This window comes from Vipera berus, assembly GCF_964194415.1.
Source record: "Vipera berus genome assembly, chromosome: 2".
NCBI lineage: Eukaryota > Metazoa > Chordata > Lepidosauria > Squamata > Viperidae > Vipera > Vipera berus.
Window position 1 is genome coordinate 169,340,091 of NC_138203.1, and position 19,763 is coordinate 169,359,853.

At 40.5% G+C, this 19,763-nt stretch overlaps 1 protein-coding gene across 1 annotated transcript in view; it reads left to right on the plus strand.

Moving 5' to 3' along the window:
- Positions 1 to 19,763, plus strand: part of TMEM94 (transmembrane protein 94) — a 93,696-nt gene that overhangs the window by 22,754 nt on the left and 51,179 nt on the right. The window contains exon 3 of the mRNA XM_081318584.1: positions 19,143 to 19,262. Coding sequence (XP_081174710.1) covers positions 19,143 to 19,262 — 120 coding nt within the window. The remainder of the gene's footprint in view (positions 1 to 19,142; positions 19,263 to 19,763) is intronic.

Here is a 19,763-nt window from a genome sequence, read left to right on the forward strand (position 1 = left end):
TACAAACAATTTTGTCATCAAACGTCCAAAAGATTGAGGAGAAGCAGTTCATTTCTAGCAGTTGACTTTTAATTCCAAATGTAGGATGACCTCTGAAGATGGTATGCAATATGTATTCTAAGTGTATTTGAAAATTACTTTTTTAGAGGTATTGATTGTGTAAAACAAAATGTATAAGCAATATTGCTGAAGTTCATGAATTCTGCTCTGGGTAATTAATTGCTTTGTATAAAGTCGAAGAGTCTGAAACTTAGGAGATTTGATTTCTAGTTCCTGTCATTCATAGGATTCCATTGCAAATGAAGGATGAGATCCAGCATTTATTAGATGCTAAATTGCCTGGCATCCGGTTTGAGCATCTCTGAACAAGAGAGCAAATACCCTAAGTGATTGTCTAGGTATCTCTGAAATCCAGTTTAATAGACTCATTTTCTACCCATTGTCTCCCCCAACCCCTTCTCTGGAATATGTGGAAATAATTTAATATTGGCAAAATGAATATCTTCCTGGGATATCCACATGCAAAGCAATTTAGCAAACTCTGTTTGACTGTTTCAATTCTGGTATTGCAGAGGGCTTGTTAGTTCACCCTGTTCCCACTGTGGGTATTGGATAATGACATTTTCCCAGAGATCAAATAATCCTATCAACAGGAAATACGAATGTCATTATGGCAGCTGCCAAAATAGTAGTACACTGACTGGATTCATAGATTGTGTTTTCTTAGTAATGTTTTGTTGAAAAAACCACAATTAATTGGGTGCACACAAGCTATTAACTATAGCTGATAAGCTGCAGTGTATTCATGCAAGGGGCTAAAACACAAACAAACAACTGTAGCTTTATATAGCATGATGTTTAAACTCAGCCTAAATGTTGCATACTTAATGAACTTTTGTTAAACTCTCCAGAGGCTGGTAAAATCAGCAGAGTAAATATGTTTTTGCTTAGGGATGGATACATTTAAATTATTGCTCCATCTGTGTGTTTTCAGTTTTCAGTTTAAATTATATTCCATGGTTCATTGTAATTCTCCATGTTCAGGCTTGATAAATTATATGTTGCAGGGCTATATACAATATTTTATAACCTTTGCACTGAAAGTAATGCCCATTTATACATACATAATGTTGCTGTGAGGTCTCTTTCCACAAACCCTTACTTCTCTCTTACAGTATTAATTTTTGCATCTCCTACTGTTCCCTGGCACATTTTTTTCCCTGTGGTTTAATTTAACTATTGTCTGTCTGAATGAAGCCCTGTGAATATATTTCCTTTACGTAGACAAAAGACGCAAATGGTTTGCTATTCTTATCCTTGATTTTATGTTTTCTGAATTGCTGTGCATCGGCCTAGTGCTCTAGTATAGGAGGAAGAAGCTGTGATTTACGAAAGTAATAAGAAACTGTGCAAAATAGTTATATTTATCATGATGTCACATGGTTTAAGTGCAGGTAGTCCTCGAGTTACGAGTGTAATGGAGCCTGCCCATTCCACTCGTAAATTGAAAACTCGTAGAGTGAACCTCGTAAATCGAATGAGATCACTCCCTTGCTCATTAAGATGCACGCGGCTTGTTAAGTGCACATGTGGTATCTCAGGGTGGGGAAGGCCATGGGGGGGCCTAGTGATGGAACAGGCCCCCAAGGCCTCCCCGACCCACTAAGAAACCTCATGCTTCACCCTCCCTTCTTGCCGCGCCAGAGTCACTTAACTTGGGAAATCTGTCTCCTCTCTGCCGCAGTTTCTTTCCTTTGAGGGAGAGGAGAAAAGCTTGCAAATGCTTTTCGTGCTGACAGTGGAAGTTCCTGGGTGCCGTAATATCACAGAAGTTCAAAACCCATTCTTTGCAAAAGAGATCATGGCCCCCAGAAGCTTCCATTCTCTGGGAGGGGAGAGAAGTGTTTGCTTCATTTGCACGCCTATAGGGCAAAGCGTGGATTCGGAGCAGGCCAGGCGCAGGAACCAATACCGTCCGTGGCCTAGCTGAGCGGCTCGCTTGCATGTGCCAGACTTAGTTTGAGGGCAGGAAGAAAGCCTTCAAATGAGTGGAGAGGCATTGCAGGGCCAGGCAGGCACAAATCCTCACTGCTCTTCTCCTCGTCCTCCTCAATCAAGCGGCGGAGACCTTGGGGAAACTGGATTCTCCCTGTGAGCAAATGGGGTGGTTCAGAACGAAGCAAATTTGCTGCATTTTCAAGCGCTGCATTGCATTTGCACACAGATGGAGCTTCCCATCTCCCCAAGATCTCCATTCGGATAAAAGGTGTTTGAGTGCCTATGAAAGCTTTGGAAACACAATTCATTGCGTTTTCAAGCGTTGCAGTCGCACACTGATGGAGCTCCCCATCTCCCCAAGGTCTCCGTTGGGATGAAAAGTGTTTGAGCGGCAGCAGCTTGAGTTTCTCCACTCCGTCCGAAAGGAAGAAAATAGAGGCGCAGAGCAGGATTGCTCTCAAGAAGACGCAGGTGTGCTGCTTGCTTGGGTGCACCAGCCTCATTGAGAGCAATCCCGCTGTGCGCCTCTGCTTCTTTTCACTTGGACGGAGTGGAGAAACAAGCCGCTGCTGCTCAAACACCTTTTATCGGAACAGAGATCTTGGGGGGGCTCCATCTGTGTGGGATTGCAACGCTTGAAAACGTAGTAAATCGTGTTTCCAAAGCTCCCATAGACGCTCAGACACCTTTTATCCGAACTGAGATATTTGCTCAGAGGGAGAATCCAATTTCCCCAAGGTCTCCCTTTGGATAAGAAGTTTATGTGCGCCTATCTGACGTTTGAAACTGAAGTGATTTGCTTCGTTTTGAACTGCCCCATTTGCTCACAGAGGGAGAATCCAGTTTCCCCAAGGTCAGGGGTAGGCAACCTCGGCTCTTTTATGACTCGTGGACTTCAACTCCCAGAATTCCTAAGGCAGCCATGCTGAGGGGAAAGGGAGAGGTTTCCAAGCTGAGCCATGCTGGCTCAGGAATTCTGGGAGTTGAAGTCCCCGAGTCATAAAAGACCCAAAGTTGCCTACCCCTGCCCAAGGTCTACCTTTGGATAAGAAGTTTATTAGCGGCAGCGGCTTGGGTTTCTCGGCTCCATCTGAGTGAAGGAAAGCGGAGGCGTAGCAGCAGGATTGCTTTCAATAAGGCCGGTACACAGAAGCAAGCTTCAGAGCTTCAGGTATCTCCTCCTCTCATTTCTTATTTTAATCAGTGATCCATAGGTCACCCCAACCCTCCCCCCCAGCCCTTTCTCTCTGCTCCTTTGGGATACTTCCTGTTTGACAAATACCAGGTTTTTTTTCCTTCTGGCTTGACCCTTTATCAGAAAAAGTGCTGTACACATTGTACTTTTTTAAAGGTCGTCCTATTAGCACCTCAAACGCTTTTTGTGTTGTCTTCAGTTAGAGAGAATATGAGCTTTTTATCAGGGGAAAAGTTCTTTTTATATTATCCTTTAACAAGTTTTATTAAAAAAAATGCACATACACCAACATACACATGGAAAAAAACCAAAAGAAACTCCCCCCCACAAACACATAAAAATAAAAAGTGATTATAAACTTTCCATACATTTCACAGATGTCAAACAGTAAACAGAATCTAAATGAAAGAGAGTACATATTCTCATTTATTTATTAAGGAAAAAGTTCAGCCAATGTAGTCAGCGGGTCTGTTAAGGCAATTGCCAAAGCATGGCTGTCCATCAGGCTTAAGGCGCTCTGTTTTGTTTAGCAGAACAGAGCACCTTAAGCATCCCTTAATTCTATCCTCCAGGGTGGTGCCATGCAGTCAGTCAAAATTGTGAGGAGAGAGCAGTTGCAGGACCATTTGCCAGGGAGCCTTTCTCTGGAGAGATCAGAGCTCATTTAACTGCTGTGTTTGGGACTGAAAGTTTCCCAGAACAGATGGCTTCAAGACCGCCATCCCCCCCCCTCTTCTTCTTCTTCTTCTTCTTCTTCTTCTTCTTCTTCTTCTTCTTCTTCTTCTTCTTCTTCTTCTTCTTCTTCTTCTTCTTCTTCTTCTTCTTCTTCTTCTTCTTCTTCTTCTTCTTCTTCTTCTTCTTCTTCTTCTTCTTCTTCTTCTTCTTCTTCTTCTTCTTCTTCTTCTTCTTCTTCTTCTTCTTCTTCTTCTTCTTCTTCTTCCCCATGCTTGCCCATAGCTGTGCTTCAGCAGGCCAGGAACTTCCTAGGAATGGTGTTAAGGAAAAGAGGGATGACATTGCTGGGAGGTTGTGGAGGGAGAGCTATGCTGTGCAAAACATTGTGTTCCTTTGTGCAGCTCCAGAGTGTGTGTCGTCTAGGAAACACAATGCCCTGGAGAAAGATGCTGCCTTTCTTTCCTTCCCCTCCCCTTGCTTCCCCACTGGGCTCCTTTTGTATTCGGCACCAAAAATCCTCTGCTTTTTTTGAGCTTTGCTTCTATAGTTATGCACGCTGGCCTTTGGATCCCTGAAATAATGATAAATAAAATCTCCGAGTTGAGTACAACTTCTGGAGGCTACACAGTTCTGTACTTTTTGGTTATAGGTTCTTTGCCATCCACGGTTTCCCTTATCCAAAGAATGGCTAGATGCGGAGTCAAGTCTCTCAATTGCTATCTTTGGCCAGCAACACCTTCAGCATCTCAAGCAAAGCATTTTTTTTTCCAAGTCTTGGGAGGTTTTCCTCCAACCTTAATGCTCCTATGGTTTTGGGCTACTTAAGGTGCAACATCCAGTAACACCTAGGCCCAAGGGGCCCAAAGTTAAAAAAGCATGCTTTAATCAGCAGTCCCCTGGATTTGAGATGTGTGTCTTGCTCCTCAGCTATAGGCCATTTCCATCTTAGTGATTTACAAATCTTTGCAGCATTTATTCCCCAGCCATCACAGTGACTAAAAGCCTGCCCTGGCTGTTGTTTTAGCACAGGGATGGTTGGAAGATTTTGGAAAGTCCTATGGTTTGCTAGTGGTGAAGTTCACGTCACTTCTCCCTTTCATTAATAGGGGGAAAAAAGCACCCAATCTTAATAATAGCCAGTTTGGTCTAATGGTCAAGGTACTGGCCTAGGATCAAGGAGACTAACCTGCTTTAGGCACTAAAGCCAGCTGGGTGACTTTGGGTCAGTCACTCTTTCTCAGCCTTACTCACCTCAGAGGTTGTTGTACGGAAAATAGGAGGAGAAAGGTGTGTTGGACATTTTCACCACTTTGTAAAAGTAATAAAGGGATATCAATAAACAATAATATTTGTAAAAGTAATAAAGGGATATCAATAAACAAAAACAAACACAAACAAAAAAGTTCACCTTATTGAATTATTCATAAAAATATTAAAAATGGCATAAAAATAAATAAAATTGATTTTTAATACTTTTTTTGAGATAAATATTTATTTTGGTCATAGTATTGTGCTCACCATATTGTTCCTTCTCATTCTTACTCATGGCCAGTGTTACCTGTAATTTCTGAAATACTGTAAATTTAATAAAGTTAACAATGATTATAAAGCTTGTGCAGCTCAAAGCTCACAAATACAGGTAGTTCTTGACTTCACGACCACAATTGAGCCAAATATTTATGTTGTTAAGTGAGACATTTTTAAAGTGAGTTTTGCCCCACTTTACGACCTTTCTTGCCACTGTTGTTAAGTGAATTATTGCAGTTAAGTTGGTAACACGGTTGTTAAGTGAATCTGGCTTCCCCATGGGCTTTGCTTGTCAGAAAGTCGCAAAAGAGGATCACATGACCCCGGGAACACTGCAGCTGTCATAAATATGAGTCAATTGCCAAGCATCTGAATTTTGACCATGTGACCGTGGGGATGCTGCAATGGTTATAAGTGTGAAGAACGGTCATAAGTCACTTTTGTCGGTGCCATTGTAACTGAATGGTCACTAAATGAACTGTTGTAAGTCGAGGACTACTTGTATTAATTAAATCGTATTTTTAGGGAGGAAGGAAGTAGGAAAAGGGAATCGTCAGGAGCCACTTCTTAGTACAGGGCAGGTCCAGGGCATGGCTCCTTCATGTACAAGAGATTCTGGGCTCTTGCCCCTTGTATCTCTAGCTGGGCCTGGCCTGGAGCAGATTGACAGTAGTACCGAGAGGGTGAGCTTGTGCAGGATCCATCTCACATGTTATGGCACGTAAATTTATTATCGTTTTGGGAGAACTTATTTTTTGTGTGTGCTTGCCTTCCTACCATGATGAGTTAATTATGTGCATTGACAGGTTGAATTGAAAAGTTCAATCCTTTTGTTGCTACCTTTCAGCCTTAGCAAGACCACAGTAGGATGATTCTGGAAGTTTCAATTCACTGATTCTAGCGGCTACCTGGTCAGGGAAGTTCATGTTCTTTTCTGCTCCTCCTATTATATTTATATGACAGACTTGCAGTGTAAATAAGCTAGAGATAGGGACTGTCTGCAATCTTCCCATTAGCCTCATGGCTGAATTTGTTTCATATTTCCCACTTTATTATGTCACACTGGCTCTTCCCTACTTTACAAGAGCAACTATATGTTATCGAGGTTATATTTTTTTTGTCTTCTCTTCTGCATAACCACTATGATACCTTACAGCCCAAAAAAGAAGTCATGGCTGCTTTAGGAATCATGTTAAAGACTTATGCAAAGCCTTACGAAAAAGATGTGCATGTTTTAGTAGAGAGGTGCTACACTCTCATGCAATTTGCATTACTTCTATATCATTTTCCTATGTGCACAGCCTTATAAAATACACATAGTGCTTTGATTCATTAATGGAATTTAGCTTACAGTATCCCCTTTCCCAAAGTTCTCAGGAATGTCAGCCTAGCATCAATTTGCAACAGCCATGATTCCAATAGAAGAGAATATTTGTAGATTAAACTATGGGGTCCTTGGTACTGTCCGAGCTTGGTGGTTTTCTTGCAGATGTTTTATTACCAAACAAGGTAACATCTGAGCAAACCCCACTCCCTTATAGCATTGATGATGTTGTCTAGTTTGGCAATGAAATGCTGCAAGAAAACCTCCAAGCTCAGAGAGCATCAAGGACCCCACAGACATGATTCCCCCCCCCCCAGTTTTGAGCCAACTTTGATTACTGTGATTCTCAGCAGCACATAGTGCATCATTTTGTGGGAAACTTTGGAGCAAGACAGTTATCTATCCAGCACTAGAAGAGAAGGATTGGCAGAAGAAGCAAGAGGAACTGATTGAAAGATCTTTCTGGACTGAACTCATCAGACTGGTGGAAGAGATAGAAAGGTTAACAGAAAGACTCTGGGGATGGGAGACCCCCTTGGCGCTCAGCATTGAAAAGCATTGTTAATTTCGCCCAGCAAGAACTTTACATCCAAATCCACTGCAAAGATCACCTGCTGCTTTTTTCAACTGGGCAAGGAAGTTGGAGACTGTTAGGATGCTATTGCATGCTAGAGAGATCCTTATAGTTGGATAAGGAAGTCATCCAGAGATTGCTGTGAAAGCAGTTGATCTTCATTCAGCATATTCAACTCTATACTCAAATCACTGAAGCAGATTGGTCATTCACAAAATTTTTGAGTAGGGCTAAAATGTTAACTTTTAACATCCTCACCCCGGAGAGGAATTGTGCGGCACAGCGCCTTGAATAGGATGTAGCTAGAGTTGGCCTGACTTTTGTCAGTTGTATAATTTTTCTCTCTCTTCTTTTTTGCTACTTGAGTATAATATTATGACAGTTATATTTGTTAGCTCTGTGTCCTTCTCTTGTCCCCTGTATTGTTGTCTTGGTGAGTGGCAAGCCACAGAACTATCAGGTCGTTATTAATAACCTAGACTGCATTTTCTTCTGGTGTCTCGTCTTGAGATATTATGAATATTTGATGTTTGGTGGTGGAGAAGAGCTGTTCCCTATCCGGATTCCTGCTGGGAAGTCCTGCTGAGAGCAAGAGGAGGCTCAGTAGACAGCACTAAAAACCCACAGAGCTCAGCAAATTAAAGGTCCTCTAGACTTTTCCAATTGTATTGAAATAATTGGCTTGAGAAATACAGACCCTGTCATTTAATTTCCCCCTTCTTTATAAATGTATGTTTTGAACATTCCCAATCCTTCTCAGCTCCCAAGGTTGATTTCTCCCTTTGAAGACGAGCTCTCCTCTCTCTGCTGCTGTGATCAGAACTGAGCCTTCATCAGCTCTACATCTATGTATATGACCTGGTTCTCAGCCTTATCACATCTCTGCATAGATGGTTCATGAGGATTATTTGGTTTGATATGCATCCTTCTGCTGCCTCCCCCACCCCTTGGGAAAAGAACTTCTCCATCTTTTTCTTCTCATTCCTCCCCTTCTTCTTCTGTTTCCAGCATACAGCAGCGTGACTGGCAACAGGCTGAATTAATCAGTGGCTTGGTGCTTCACTCTGCTGTTCCTCTCTCTCTCTCTCTTTCTCTGCAGCGCTGTGCTCTGCGCACTCTCTCTCCCCCCCCTTGCTCTCTGCTTCTCTGTGGGTAGCAGCATTGGAAGTTGCTCTTTCAAGGTTTCGAGTGGTGTGCAGCAGACTTAGCCCAGATGCTTTTCAAACAGCCAGATCTGTGGATGTCTCAGCAAGCCAAAAGTGGCAAAGTAAGTTTACCTTTTTTTTTTGGTCCTCTTTCCCCCCCCCACCCCTTATCTAACATTTTCATTCAAGATGGCTCCCTCCCCCACCCCAAAAATTCCTGGATCGCTTCCTGAGTAACTAATATATTTCCAGGGAGTGTGTGTGTGTGTGTGTGTGTGTGTGTGTATGAGGGAGAGAAAGGAAAGGGAAGAGAACATGTGAGAAAGTACTTAGCCCTGGTGAACTAACTGACATCTGATAAGGGATAGGATTTCTTTCTTGTGGATGGCATTCTGTTATGTGGAATATATATCAGCATTAAATATAGGAGATAGATCTGTCATGTTTTGTGTTAAAAGGAAGCCCTCTTCCTATTCAGTGAGTAAGATTTGCCTGTTTCTTCTGATGGTCGTGCACTGCAGCTGAATATTATTTTGCCCTGGAATGCATACGGATTTGGGTTAAGGCTGTATTTTAAAATAGCAAGCATGGTTTATACTAAATTTCTTGAATTGGGAGGTTTGCCAGCTCTATTCAGGGGAAGCAAATATGGCAATGATCCATCCTTGCAGATTAATAAATCTAGGATTACACTCAGCAGTGGTAGAAGTGTATGTAATTCTCAACAGTACCCTTGTCGTCCTTCGGAGTTCGGGAGCTACAGAGAAGAATATTTGCTTTAATGTCAGATTATGTAATATGTCTTAAAAACAAAGCATAAACACCTATCCCCATGGCATGTGTTAGCTCCATTGTGATCTGGCCCTAGGGTGATATGTCAGGGGAAAGAGGACCGGAGGGATGGAGCAGAGAGGCTGCACGGCACATAGTTGCCCAAAGGAAGGTTTCTTCTCTCAGTAGTCTTAGAAGAAAGGGAAATTGCCCAGCAGAAAAAGGCTTAGGTGAGCCTATTCTGGCTATTGGCATCCAGCTTTTAGTTTTTGTACACTCTCGGAAATGGGGTTATCCAGCAAAAAAGCCATCTATCTGTAGCAGGAGACACGACCGATGGAGACAATTTAAATCAGACCTCTGTAGGATTTGTAGATCTGCTTTGTATTCTATTGCTAAGTTAGAATGACCCAATATTAAAAGGACTGTCATTCCAATGACATGGCTCTTAATATAGAAGAGAATTTACGCGGTGACCTGGAAGCCAGAAGACCCTCCTAACCAGAAACAAGCATGTCATCTCCTTTTGCCTTTGCAGCTTGTTCTTGAAACTTGGTTGCTTGAGCAGGGCTCCTCTCGAAACCATATAGGACAGGATTAAATTAGGTACTGCTATGGATTTCCCTGAGCTGTGAGTTTGATTTGGTTGAGAGAGAGAGAATAACCAGACAGACTCACCCCTGGACCTCCAAATCATCTGACTTGACTTGGGGAGATCCAGATCAACATTTTAATCTGTGTGCCACAAAATATAGAGTTATTGTCTAAACAATGAGTTCTTGACTATTTTATTCAAGGTTCCCTTCTGAGCCTCATTTACCTCTGGTGACCCCCAACATGCTGACTGCTAGCTGATAAATATTTATTGTAAAGTATAGTAATTTTCAGTATTTACGCTCCCGAAATGAGCACACATGATGAGATGTGAGGTTTATGACAAATTGATCATATACCTGATAGTTATGTTTAGGTGCCTCGAAAACTTAGATATACCTCTTAGATATATGGCATGGCCAAATGGCCTACGTTGAGAACCACTGATCTAAAACATTAATATCAGTGGTTTTAAACAAAATAATACTTTCCCCAGTGCTCATCAAACTAGTTATACATTGTCTTCAGACTTAATTATCAAAAGATTTTCCTGAATAACTGAAGTTGGGGAATATGACAAATATTTGCTTCTTTTTTTATTGAAAAGTTTTACAGTACATTTTTTAAATTCCCCCCCTTCCCCCCAACCCTCCCCTCCCCTCCCCTCCCCGACTTCCCAGAGCTGAATACAGGGTATAAACTTACAAACTTAAGCTAAAATATGCTAACAACAAAAATAAAACATTAAATTCTATCGCACTTTAACTCTCCGTAAACATAACTATAATACTAACAAATAACTAATAACTAATAATACATCGTATAAAACCACTACTTATTCAAATGCTAAATGAAACTTTTTAGTCCCATATTTATTCTGAATATATTCGATCCATCTTCTCCATTCCACAATATATCTCTGTTGCGATTGTTCTTTCAAATATGCTGAAATCTTTGCCATTTCCGCCAAGTTAGAAACTTTCAAAGTCCACTCTTCTATAGTCGGCAGTTCCTCCTTTTTCCAATATTGCGCTACTAAAAGTCTTGCTGCCGTAATTAAATTCAACATCAATTTAGTATCTATAACAGTAAAATCTGTAATAATACCCAACAAAAACAACTGTGGAGAGAACCTTATCTTTTTCTTAAATATCTTTTGCATGTTCCACCAAATTTTAATCCAAAAAGCTTTGTGTCAGGACCCACCTCAATCCACATCTTAGGAAATAAGAACTCTTGGATGCAAGTTTAGTCCAAAAGGAAAATGTTTACTAGGATGGAATCGATTGTGGCAATACAAGACGGAATCTAACAAAGTTACATTTCAATCCTATATAAAGCATTCCCATTTCAGCCCCTCCCCTCATCCATTTGGTCAGGCCCCCATCATTTGCTTAGGTGTCAGGCCCTTCCATGGGAAAGGGAACTCTCCTTGGTTTTATGGTTATTGCTTTCCTTTTCAGTTGTAAATGAAGATGCGATCCAGATCTGTCTCTCCCCCTCTCTCCCCCAGTTCAAACGTTCCCTGTTGTTTGAAGATCGCCTTAAGTAACCATCCCCTCCCCCCCCCCCTCGGAGAGATGGCAGAATCCCCAGAATAAGCCCAATGTTCTACCTATACATTTATGAAATGTGATATAAATGGATTCTGACATTCGGCTCTCCTTTCAGAAAAAAGATGAGTCTTTCTGTGGGGAAAAGAAAACATATAAATGTTAGCCTGGTTTGTTCGGATATTCTGTATGAAACCTCTTAAGCAACTTAGGTGCTTTAACATGGAGTTTGTTAACCCACTCATTTACTGAGGCGGGGAGGTGTTTCCATGCCACTAAATATTGTATCGTTCCATGGTGTTTTCTGGAATCTAAGATTTCTTTCACTTCAAAATGTTGTTCTCCTTCCACCATGATGGGGGGTGGTGGTGATGGGATTTTTGCTCGTAGTGGTGATTGTTGTTCTCTCTTTAATAGATTGCAGTGAAAGGTTGGGTGTATTCGTCTAAGATTTTTGGGTAGTTCTAATTCAACTGTTACTGGGTTTATGATTCTTTTAATTGGAAAGGGTCCAATATATTTTGGTCCTAGTTTTTTACAGGGTTGGAGTGATTTCAGGTATTTTGTGGATAAATATACCATCTCTCCTACCCTAAATGGTGCGGGATCGGTTCTTTTTTTGTCTGCCTGTGTCTTGTATGCTTTTCTGGCATCTTCCAACGCTTTCCTAACAATTGGCCATGTATTTTGCAATTGAGCAATCCATTCCTTCAGATCAGGGATGACCGGTTCTTTTGGGGTTAGTTCTGGTATTGGGTTGAAACTCTGGCCTGTAGCTACTTGAAAAGGGGTGTAACCTGTGCTTGAGTGGACTGCATTATTATATGCTACTTCTGCGAAAGGCAGTAGGTCCGTCCAGTCAGACTGCTGAAAATTAATAAAGCATCTCAGATATTGTTCAAGTATATTATTAAGTCTTTCAGAAGCTCCGTCTGTCTGAGGATGGTGACTAGATGACTCCTTGGGTGGTTCCTAAGAGGGATAAAAATTCTTTCCAAAGTGCTGACGTAAATTGCACCCCTCTGTCAGATATGATGCGTTGTGGTACCCCGTGCAATCTGTAAATATGCTGTACAAAAAGTTTTGCTAATGCTTTTGCAGTCGGGATTTTTTGGCAAGGTATGAAATGTAGTTGCTTAGAGAACAGATCTGTGACAGTCCAGACTACTTTCTGGCAGTTCTACGATAAAATCCATGGCTATTTCTTTCCATGGGGCTGAGGGGTTTGCCACCGGTTGTAACAGACCTGGCGGTTTCCCTTGCAGTCTTTTGGCCATCCCGCAAATTTGACAGCTACCCACATAGCTTTCTATGTCCTTTTTCATAGATGGCCACCAAAATTGCCTTTTAGTTAAGTGTAAGGTTTTTACAAAGCCAAAGTGTCCTGCTGATTTTGTATCATGGCACAGTTGCATGAAATTGATTCTCTGTGTGGCAGGTATATATAGCTTCTCCCCCACCCATGGCAGTCCATCTTTAATTGTGCACACATGTTTATTTTTCTGGAACCATTCATCACTTTCCAAAGATTTCCTGAATTCTATTCCAGTTTGGCTATCTACCTTTGGCTTCATTTTTTCTTGTGCCCTGGTGGTGACTGGTGCTGCCAGTTGTTGTTCCGGTACAAGTGGTTTAAAGTCAGTAACTCTTGTGCTGTTATATTGGGGCATGCTCATCTGCTCTTTCCTCACTGAAAACCTCAGCCAGGTCCCTGTATTCCTCCGGTGTCTCTGGTAACCCCTTCTCTTTCCCCACTGCTGCTGTCTCCTCCCTCTGGGTTAGGGGGGTGTTTGGGGGTTTTACGTTTTCCTGTTCCACTTTTGGGAAGTTGAGTTCTGCTGTCTTCCAGTTTATCCCGGGGTTCCATTTCTTCAGCCATTCCAGTCCTAAAATCATTGGGCATTCCATGCCTGGGGCCACTATAAACGTTATGTCTTCCTCATGAGACCCCAGGGACATGTGGATTGGTAGAGTGGCTAGGGTAGCTGGTCCCCCGCCTGCTATAGTCCCATCTAATTGACTAAAAGAGATTGGTTGTTTTAGCCTCCTCACTGGGATGCTTTTTTGACACTTTTTTTGACACTTTTTTTTGACACTTTGACTTTTTTACAAGTCCACCATATGTGAAAATACATTGCATCCTCACAACCACACCTCCAACATTTGGGCTGGTAGTTCGGATACATACTTGGTAGTTTTTTAGGGTCTAAGTGCCACCTATAAAACATTTTATAAAAATTCTCTTTTAAATTTTGGGCCTGTGTAAATTTTACGTTTTTAACCCAAATCTTTTCCCAAGTATCCATTGTTATAACCTCCTGAAAGTTCTGGGCCCACTTTATCATACAATATTTGACAAGTTCCGTTTCTGAGTCAATTTCTATCAATGCATTATATATATTTATATATATATTTATTAAATTTTTATACCGCCCTTCTCCCGAAGGACTCAGGGCAGTGTACAGGGCAATAAATATCAAGATACAAAATACAAAAGTTAAAAAACATTAAATAATTATGCCCGATGTGATACATTAGTTAAAATTCATATTAAAACCCCAAACCCATCAGACCAGGCCGGCTTGTTCAAATAAATATCCTTTTTATATGTGCTTGACCTTGATCTCTAATTTGTTTTACCAAATTTCCATCAGTTATTGAAATACCAACTTTCTGATCTTCTTTCCATCTTGCTTGCAACTGCCCATACTGAAACCAAGTTTGTACAATCTTTTCTTCTTTTAAAATATTATATGGCTTTAATTGCCATACATTCCTTTCTATCCTTAAAATTTCTTTGTATTTAATCACATCATGTTTAAATCCAACATTTATATTTTCTATTGCATGTTTAGGTATCGCCCAAATTGGTATTTTATAATTTAACTTATATCTATATTTTTCCATACTCGCAACAGAGCATACCTTAATATATGTATCTTAAAAACATTATCCACCTTCTTATCATACAATAAGTATGCATGCCAACCAAATAACAAATCATAACCCTCGAGATACATATTTGCTTCTTTAGTGAAGAGAAATCTGACTAGTTTGTGTGTCTCACAATAGTTATATAACTGCTGTCAGTATGTTTACGTGTATATGCATGTGTGGTTTTTCTTGAAATAATTGCATCTTGCCTCAGAGGAGTCTAAAGCTATGTCTTGAATTTATAGACCATAAAGCAGGGTTAAATAACATTCTTTGTTGGAGGGATGCAAGTAATCAGAAATAGCCAAATAAGGCATTCTTTATGTTGCCAATTTGATTGGGCAAATATGGAGGAATATCAACTTCTTAAAAAATTATAAAGTTGAGACAAACAGTACAATCACAGATTGTGTTTGGATCATGCCCTGATAGCTATGGAGTGATGGCTTCCTTGAGATTTTCAAAGGTGACTAAAGCAAATAGTAATTTTAATTATTATATAATTCTCATATCCTGACTTTCATTAACAAGCACAACTGGCCATAGGACTGCATGCTGATATTAACAAGAGTTAAGTTCAGGATTGGCATTTTTTTAAAAAAAATGGTTAATGCTAACTAGGTTTGCTAGTTACCCTTTTTAAAAAATTTTAAAATTTTCCTTTCGTTACTATTTATTTTTTTTATTTCCCCCACCTTTATAATGTAAATATCTGCACCAGAGCCAGTTTGTGTAATGGTTATTAAATGGGAGATGTTGAGCTCTAGTCCCACCTTAGGCACAAAACCAGCTTAGTGGACTTGGGCCAGTTGCTGTCTCTCAGCCATAGGAAGAAGCCAGTGTTAATCCACTTCTGGAAAATGTTGCGGTGAAAGCTGCAGAGAGTAGACCAGGCAGTTGCCAGGAATCAAAAAGGGAGGGAAGGAAGGAAGGAAGGAAGGAAGGAAGGAAGGAAGGAAGGAAGGAAGGAAGGAAGGAAGGAAGGAAGGAAGGAAAGCTCTACTGTGATTCTTTCCTTTAATTGTCCTTGCACTGTCTGTTTATCATTTTCTCCTATTTTCTTCCTTAACTTTACTTAGCCAGTAAAACATTACTTCATCTTGTTGCGCTGAAGTTGTGAGCTATCCTGAAAGACTGCCTGGGTAGCTGCTGCCACCATTCCCTGTTTTAGGGCAGTGAAAGTTTTCAGGGCTGCTATGTGGTGGGATAGAAAGTCAGAGAGCAGGATGAGGGTGTGTTTTCTTTGCACCATCCTGCTAGTTCCTCGATTAGCCTGTATCACTGTCATTGTATGGATGAGTGTTCTTCAATAGTACTTTGAATAAAACAAGGTGACATTTTTCACATGCAGTATTGTGGGCTGTAGTTGCTTCATTTTGGGGTGTAGTTTGTAAGTGCCAGATGTATGCTTTCATCATCCACATATTTCTTTACAGTTGTGGGCAGGATTGTAATCTAAATATAATAACTTAATCTCGACCCATCAACTGAGCGAAGGAGGCAAATGCAAATGCTGAACTTCCCATGTTGGAAAACAAACACAGACTCGACCAGGGGTCGGCAACCTCGGCTCTTTTATGACTCGTGGACTTCAACTCCCAGAATTCCTGAGCCAGCATAGCTGGCTCAGGAATTCTGGGAGTTGAAGTCCACAAGTCATAAAAGAGCCGAGGTTGCCTACCCCTGGACTAGACAGTAGGCAGCAGTACTGGGAACACAATCGCATTGTCAGCATTCTCTTTCTAACTTGCTGCGTTTATATTGGAACCAATCTTGAACAGTTTGCCACTTTGCTTTTCTATTATAATTCCTGCTGTTTTCTATTTTTCTTCAACAGAGGGTCGCTGCTTTAGCCAGACTCCGGGGAATTATTTCTAAAGCAAAGCACTAAAGAGTAATAAATTAAGGCTACAATACTCTTTTTTTCATAGACTGCTGTGACAAGTTATGGACTAATTAGTTTATTTCAGCAAGTATTCTATCACTGGAGTTGAACAAACACTAAATTAGGTCAGTGAAAGACCTAGTAAATGTATGTGCACAGCCTAACGTAAGTTAGCTTTTACTAGCTTAGTTTTTTTGTGCTTAATGGGTGAATAGTTTGTTGGCTAGTTTACGATTCGGTGTCTTATGCGAACCCAGAAAATGGGTTAATTGTATAATAGTATGAAGTTAGCCAGTGCAAACACCAAACTGTGTGTGGTCTGTAGGAGTTAGGTCGGCTGACATAATTAATTTGCTATGCCTGCATCATGTGAGAAAGTGAAAGTGAGCGTGGGGTGGGAGGGGTCAGAGAACATCATTTCAAGGCCTGAAGAGGCAGGAATGTGGTGGGGAAAAAAGGAAACATCTGAAACAACTTCAACATCTTTGTTCGTGTCTGCAGTTTGGGCTTCCTCAGTTTCTTGTTCAAATAGTTTACAGTACCGTATAGAGGTAGGGATTTCTCTGGAGATGTGGAACTGATGGCCTTTTAGATGGTCCCAATCTTTCAGGTATAAGACCACAAACACTATGGCTCCACAACTGATAATGAATGCCTGAACTCAGACACTGAGGTTTGTAAACCATGGCACTAGTGTCATGATAAATTAAAATAAACCCAGCCAATTGTGACTTTTTCTAGTTAACAAACCATAACGTGTATATGTTAACCAGGTTAATAGAAGCTGAGTTTTGCTAATGTCTACAGTGTTTGATCCTAATAATAGAAAAAGAACTATTGAAGTATCCTAATGTTGCCTTTTTACTGTCAGATGGGAGTGCAAATAGGTCATCTGCCTTTACTGATGATTATAATCAAACAGTCTGTCACTTCTGAACTTTCCAGATTGAAAATCTGAGAGTGCTGTGGCTAGTTCTAGTTTCTCATATCCATTTGTCATAAAATCCCATGTTTGGGACAGTTGGACTGTATCTATATTCTGGCATTAACCATGTTCCATGTTATAACTCAGGGGTCTCCAACCATGGCAACTTGTAAGACTTGTGGATTTGGGTATTGCTTACTGATTGTTGGTCTAAAGGTGACCTTGGAGCTAAAAACAATTCCCCAGTCAAGAAACTGCCACAGAGCCATTAGTAAACAGCCCAACCAAAGAATTCCTAAGACTGCCTCCACTCATCCAGACAGGCAAGTCACCAGAATATAAACTGACAGCAAACTTCACTCCTTACTAGCACGGATGATGTTACCTAGTTAAGGTAATGAAACATCTGCAAGAAAACAAGCAAGCTCAGACAGCACCGAGGACCTCTCAATCATTGTTAAAGTCTGAGTATAACTTTGAGTGGACCCAAGGAATGGACCCAAATTGGGACTGCTAGTTACAATACCTGCATTTTCTTTTTGGCTTTATTGTTAATATACGGGAATGATGTTTGTTTGCAGTCTGGTTTGTCTTCTTAAAAAAAAAGGATCAGTTATTTAAGTCCTAGAGCTTGCCAAATAGGGACATTGCATCAGGCTTTATTCTTAGTTGTTCCAAATATGAAGTAGCATAATTTGCTTGCGTGCATTGAGAATTTCTTGCTTTACATGTTCATTTTTATTGCTGAGGGATTTGCATTTTCATATTCCTAAAAAAAGAACAAGGCAGGGCCAGGTGAGAGAGCAGCAGCTTTAAATAAAAAGTTTCTACAAGAAGGTTGATTGTCTGAGACACTCATTCTTTGGCAGTTGTCCTGGGTCTGTCCTTGGCAACTTGGGCTTCTCTTGATCAGCTCAATCATCGGTCTTTTGGGCAGGAGACGCATGATGAACACCTTCATAATTGTCATAGCTCCAGTGTTTACTTTTATTTTAGTGATACTCTTCACTGCCATGCATTTAATATTAAGTCATGATCTTACAGTACTTGTTTATTTTTATCTTCTACCGTTTGCAAATTATATTTTTCCCCTTGAACAGAGGAGTTTTTTTTCCTATCACAATCTCAGAATTGCTTTAAATTGGTATGATGTGTGAATCAGGCAGGATTTATCTACTCTTTAGACACATTCAAGATACCTTAGTTTCAGAAGTAGACTATTCAAAATGCAGCCAACTCTCCAGTTCTTGAAAATGGGTCTAATGTGCTGGGAAGCTTAAGTGTTCAGCCGGTAATGGAATGCCTCTTGTCAGCTCCTATTCCAATTGAGTTTATAGAGAATTTTCAAATGTGGCTTTCACCAACTTTGTCTCTTTGAGATACATGGAACATTTTTTTTCACATGAGACAAAAGTAGACAGTATATTGGATTTGTTAGACTTTATTCTTTTTTCTACCGTACTAGAGCATCTCCTTAGAATTTTAAGGAATATTAAAGCTGGAATCTGTTGGCCTGCTTTAAAAATTGGCACGATGTTTGATTTATATAAATAATGGGGTTAACATGAATCAAGTGAAAGCACTATAAGACACTGAAAGATGTAATCCTATATACAAGAGCAACGGGGACAAAATCTTTTGGAGATTAATATGGATAGGGTAGAATTTCTATTTAGATATGATCAGTGATTAAGAGATCCTTGATAAAGGATCAAGATCAGGGATCTCCAATCAGGTATCATAACCAGAGATCAAGAACGAAAGCTTGAAACCATAGTATAGGAAGAAATAGGAAGAAAAGGAGGATTTTCCCCCCCCCTTTCTCAATACTTTGAAAAGTGAATAATGTCATCCCGTAAGAAAAAAAGAAGAGAGAGTTTAACCTGCAGTACTCTTGTGTTTTAAAGTATTATTATAGACAAGGATATGCCAGTTCTTTCAGGAGATAGGTGACTGCTAAGTATAACTTGTTTGAGAAGATGACACAGAACTTGGTAGGAAAAATTGTGAAGAAATACTAGATTTGCCTTTTGCTCTTTCAGGATGAAATGACTGCAAATTTGGGTCTGACGACAACAAAAGCCCTAACTATTCTGAGAGACCAGCTATCAACACTGCTGGAAGGACATCAGAAGGAAAGGAAGAAGGTGATTTCATGGAAGGTAAGCATTGCAACTTTGTGAAGTAGGTAACCCTCTTCGTTTTATGTGTTTCTATGTTTCTTTCAGGAGAATCCTGTGCATTTTAGGTAAAGCTTAAACACTGAACAAGGATACATGTTAGAGACCACATAAGAAAGCAAGGTTGTTATTTATTATTACAGAAATGTATATGGCCAGCCATCTTATTCAGATAGCTCTGGACAACTGGCAAGCATAAAACAGAAACATAGCTATACAGTGGTAGCTCGGTACTCAACTGCTTCAGAACCCATCGAATTTGGTATTTGATCTACTGCGATAGGAAGAGGGAGATGGCTGCAGAGAACGGACAGGAAGTCAGCCATGCTGGGAAGGTCGCTGACATAGGAAAAGGGACAGACAGGAAGTTCTTCCCAGCTGAAACAAAGGGTCACGTGGTAAGTCACGTGGTTTGTTTGGTACTCGTCATTTTTAGTACTCATTGCACCTCCTGGAACAATTGACGAGTACCGAGGTACCACT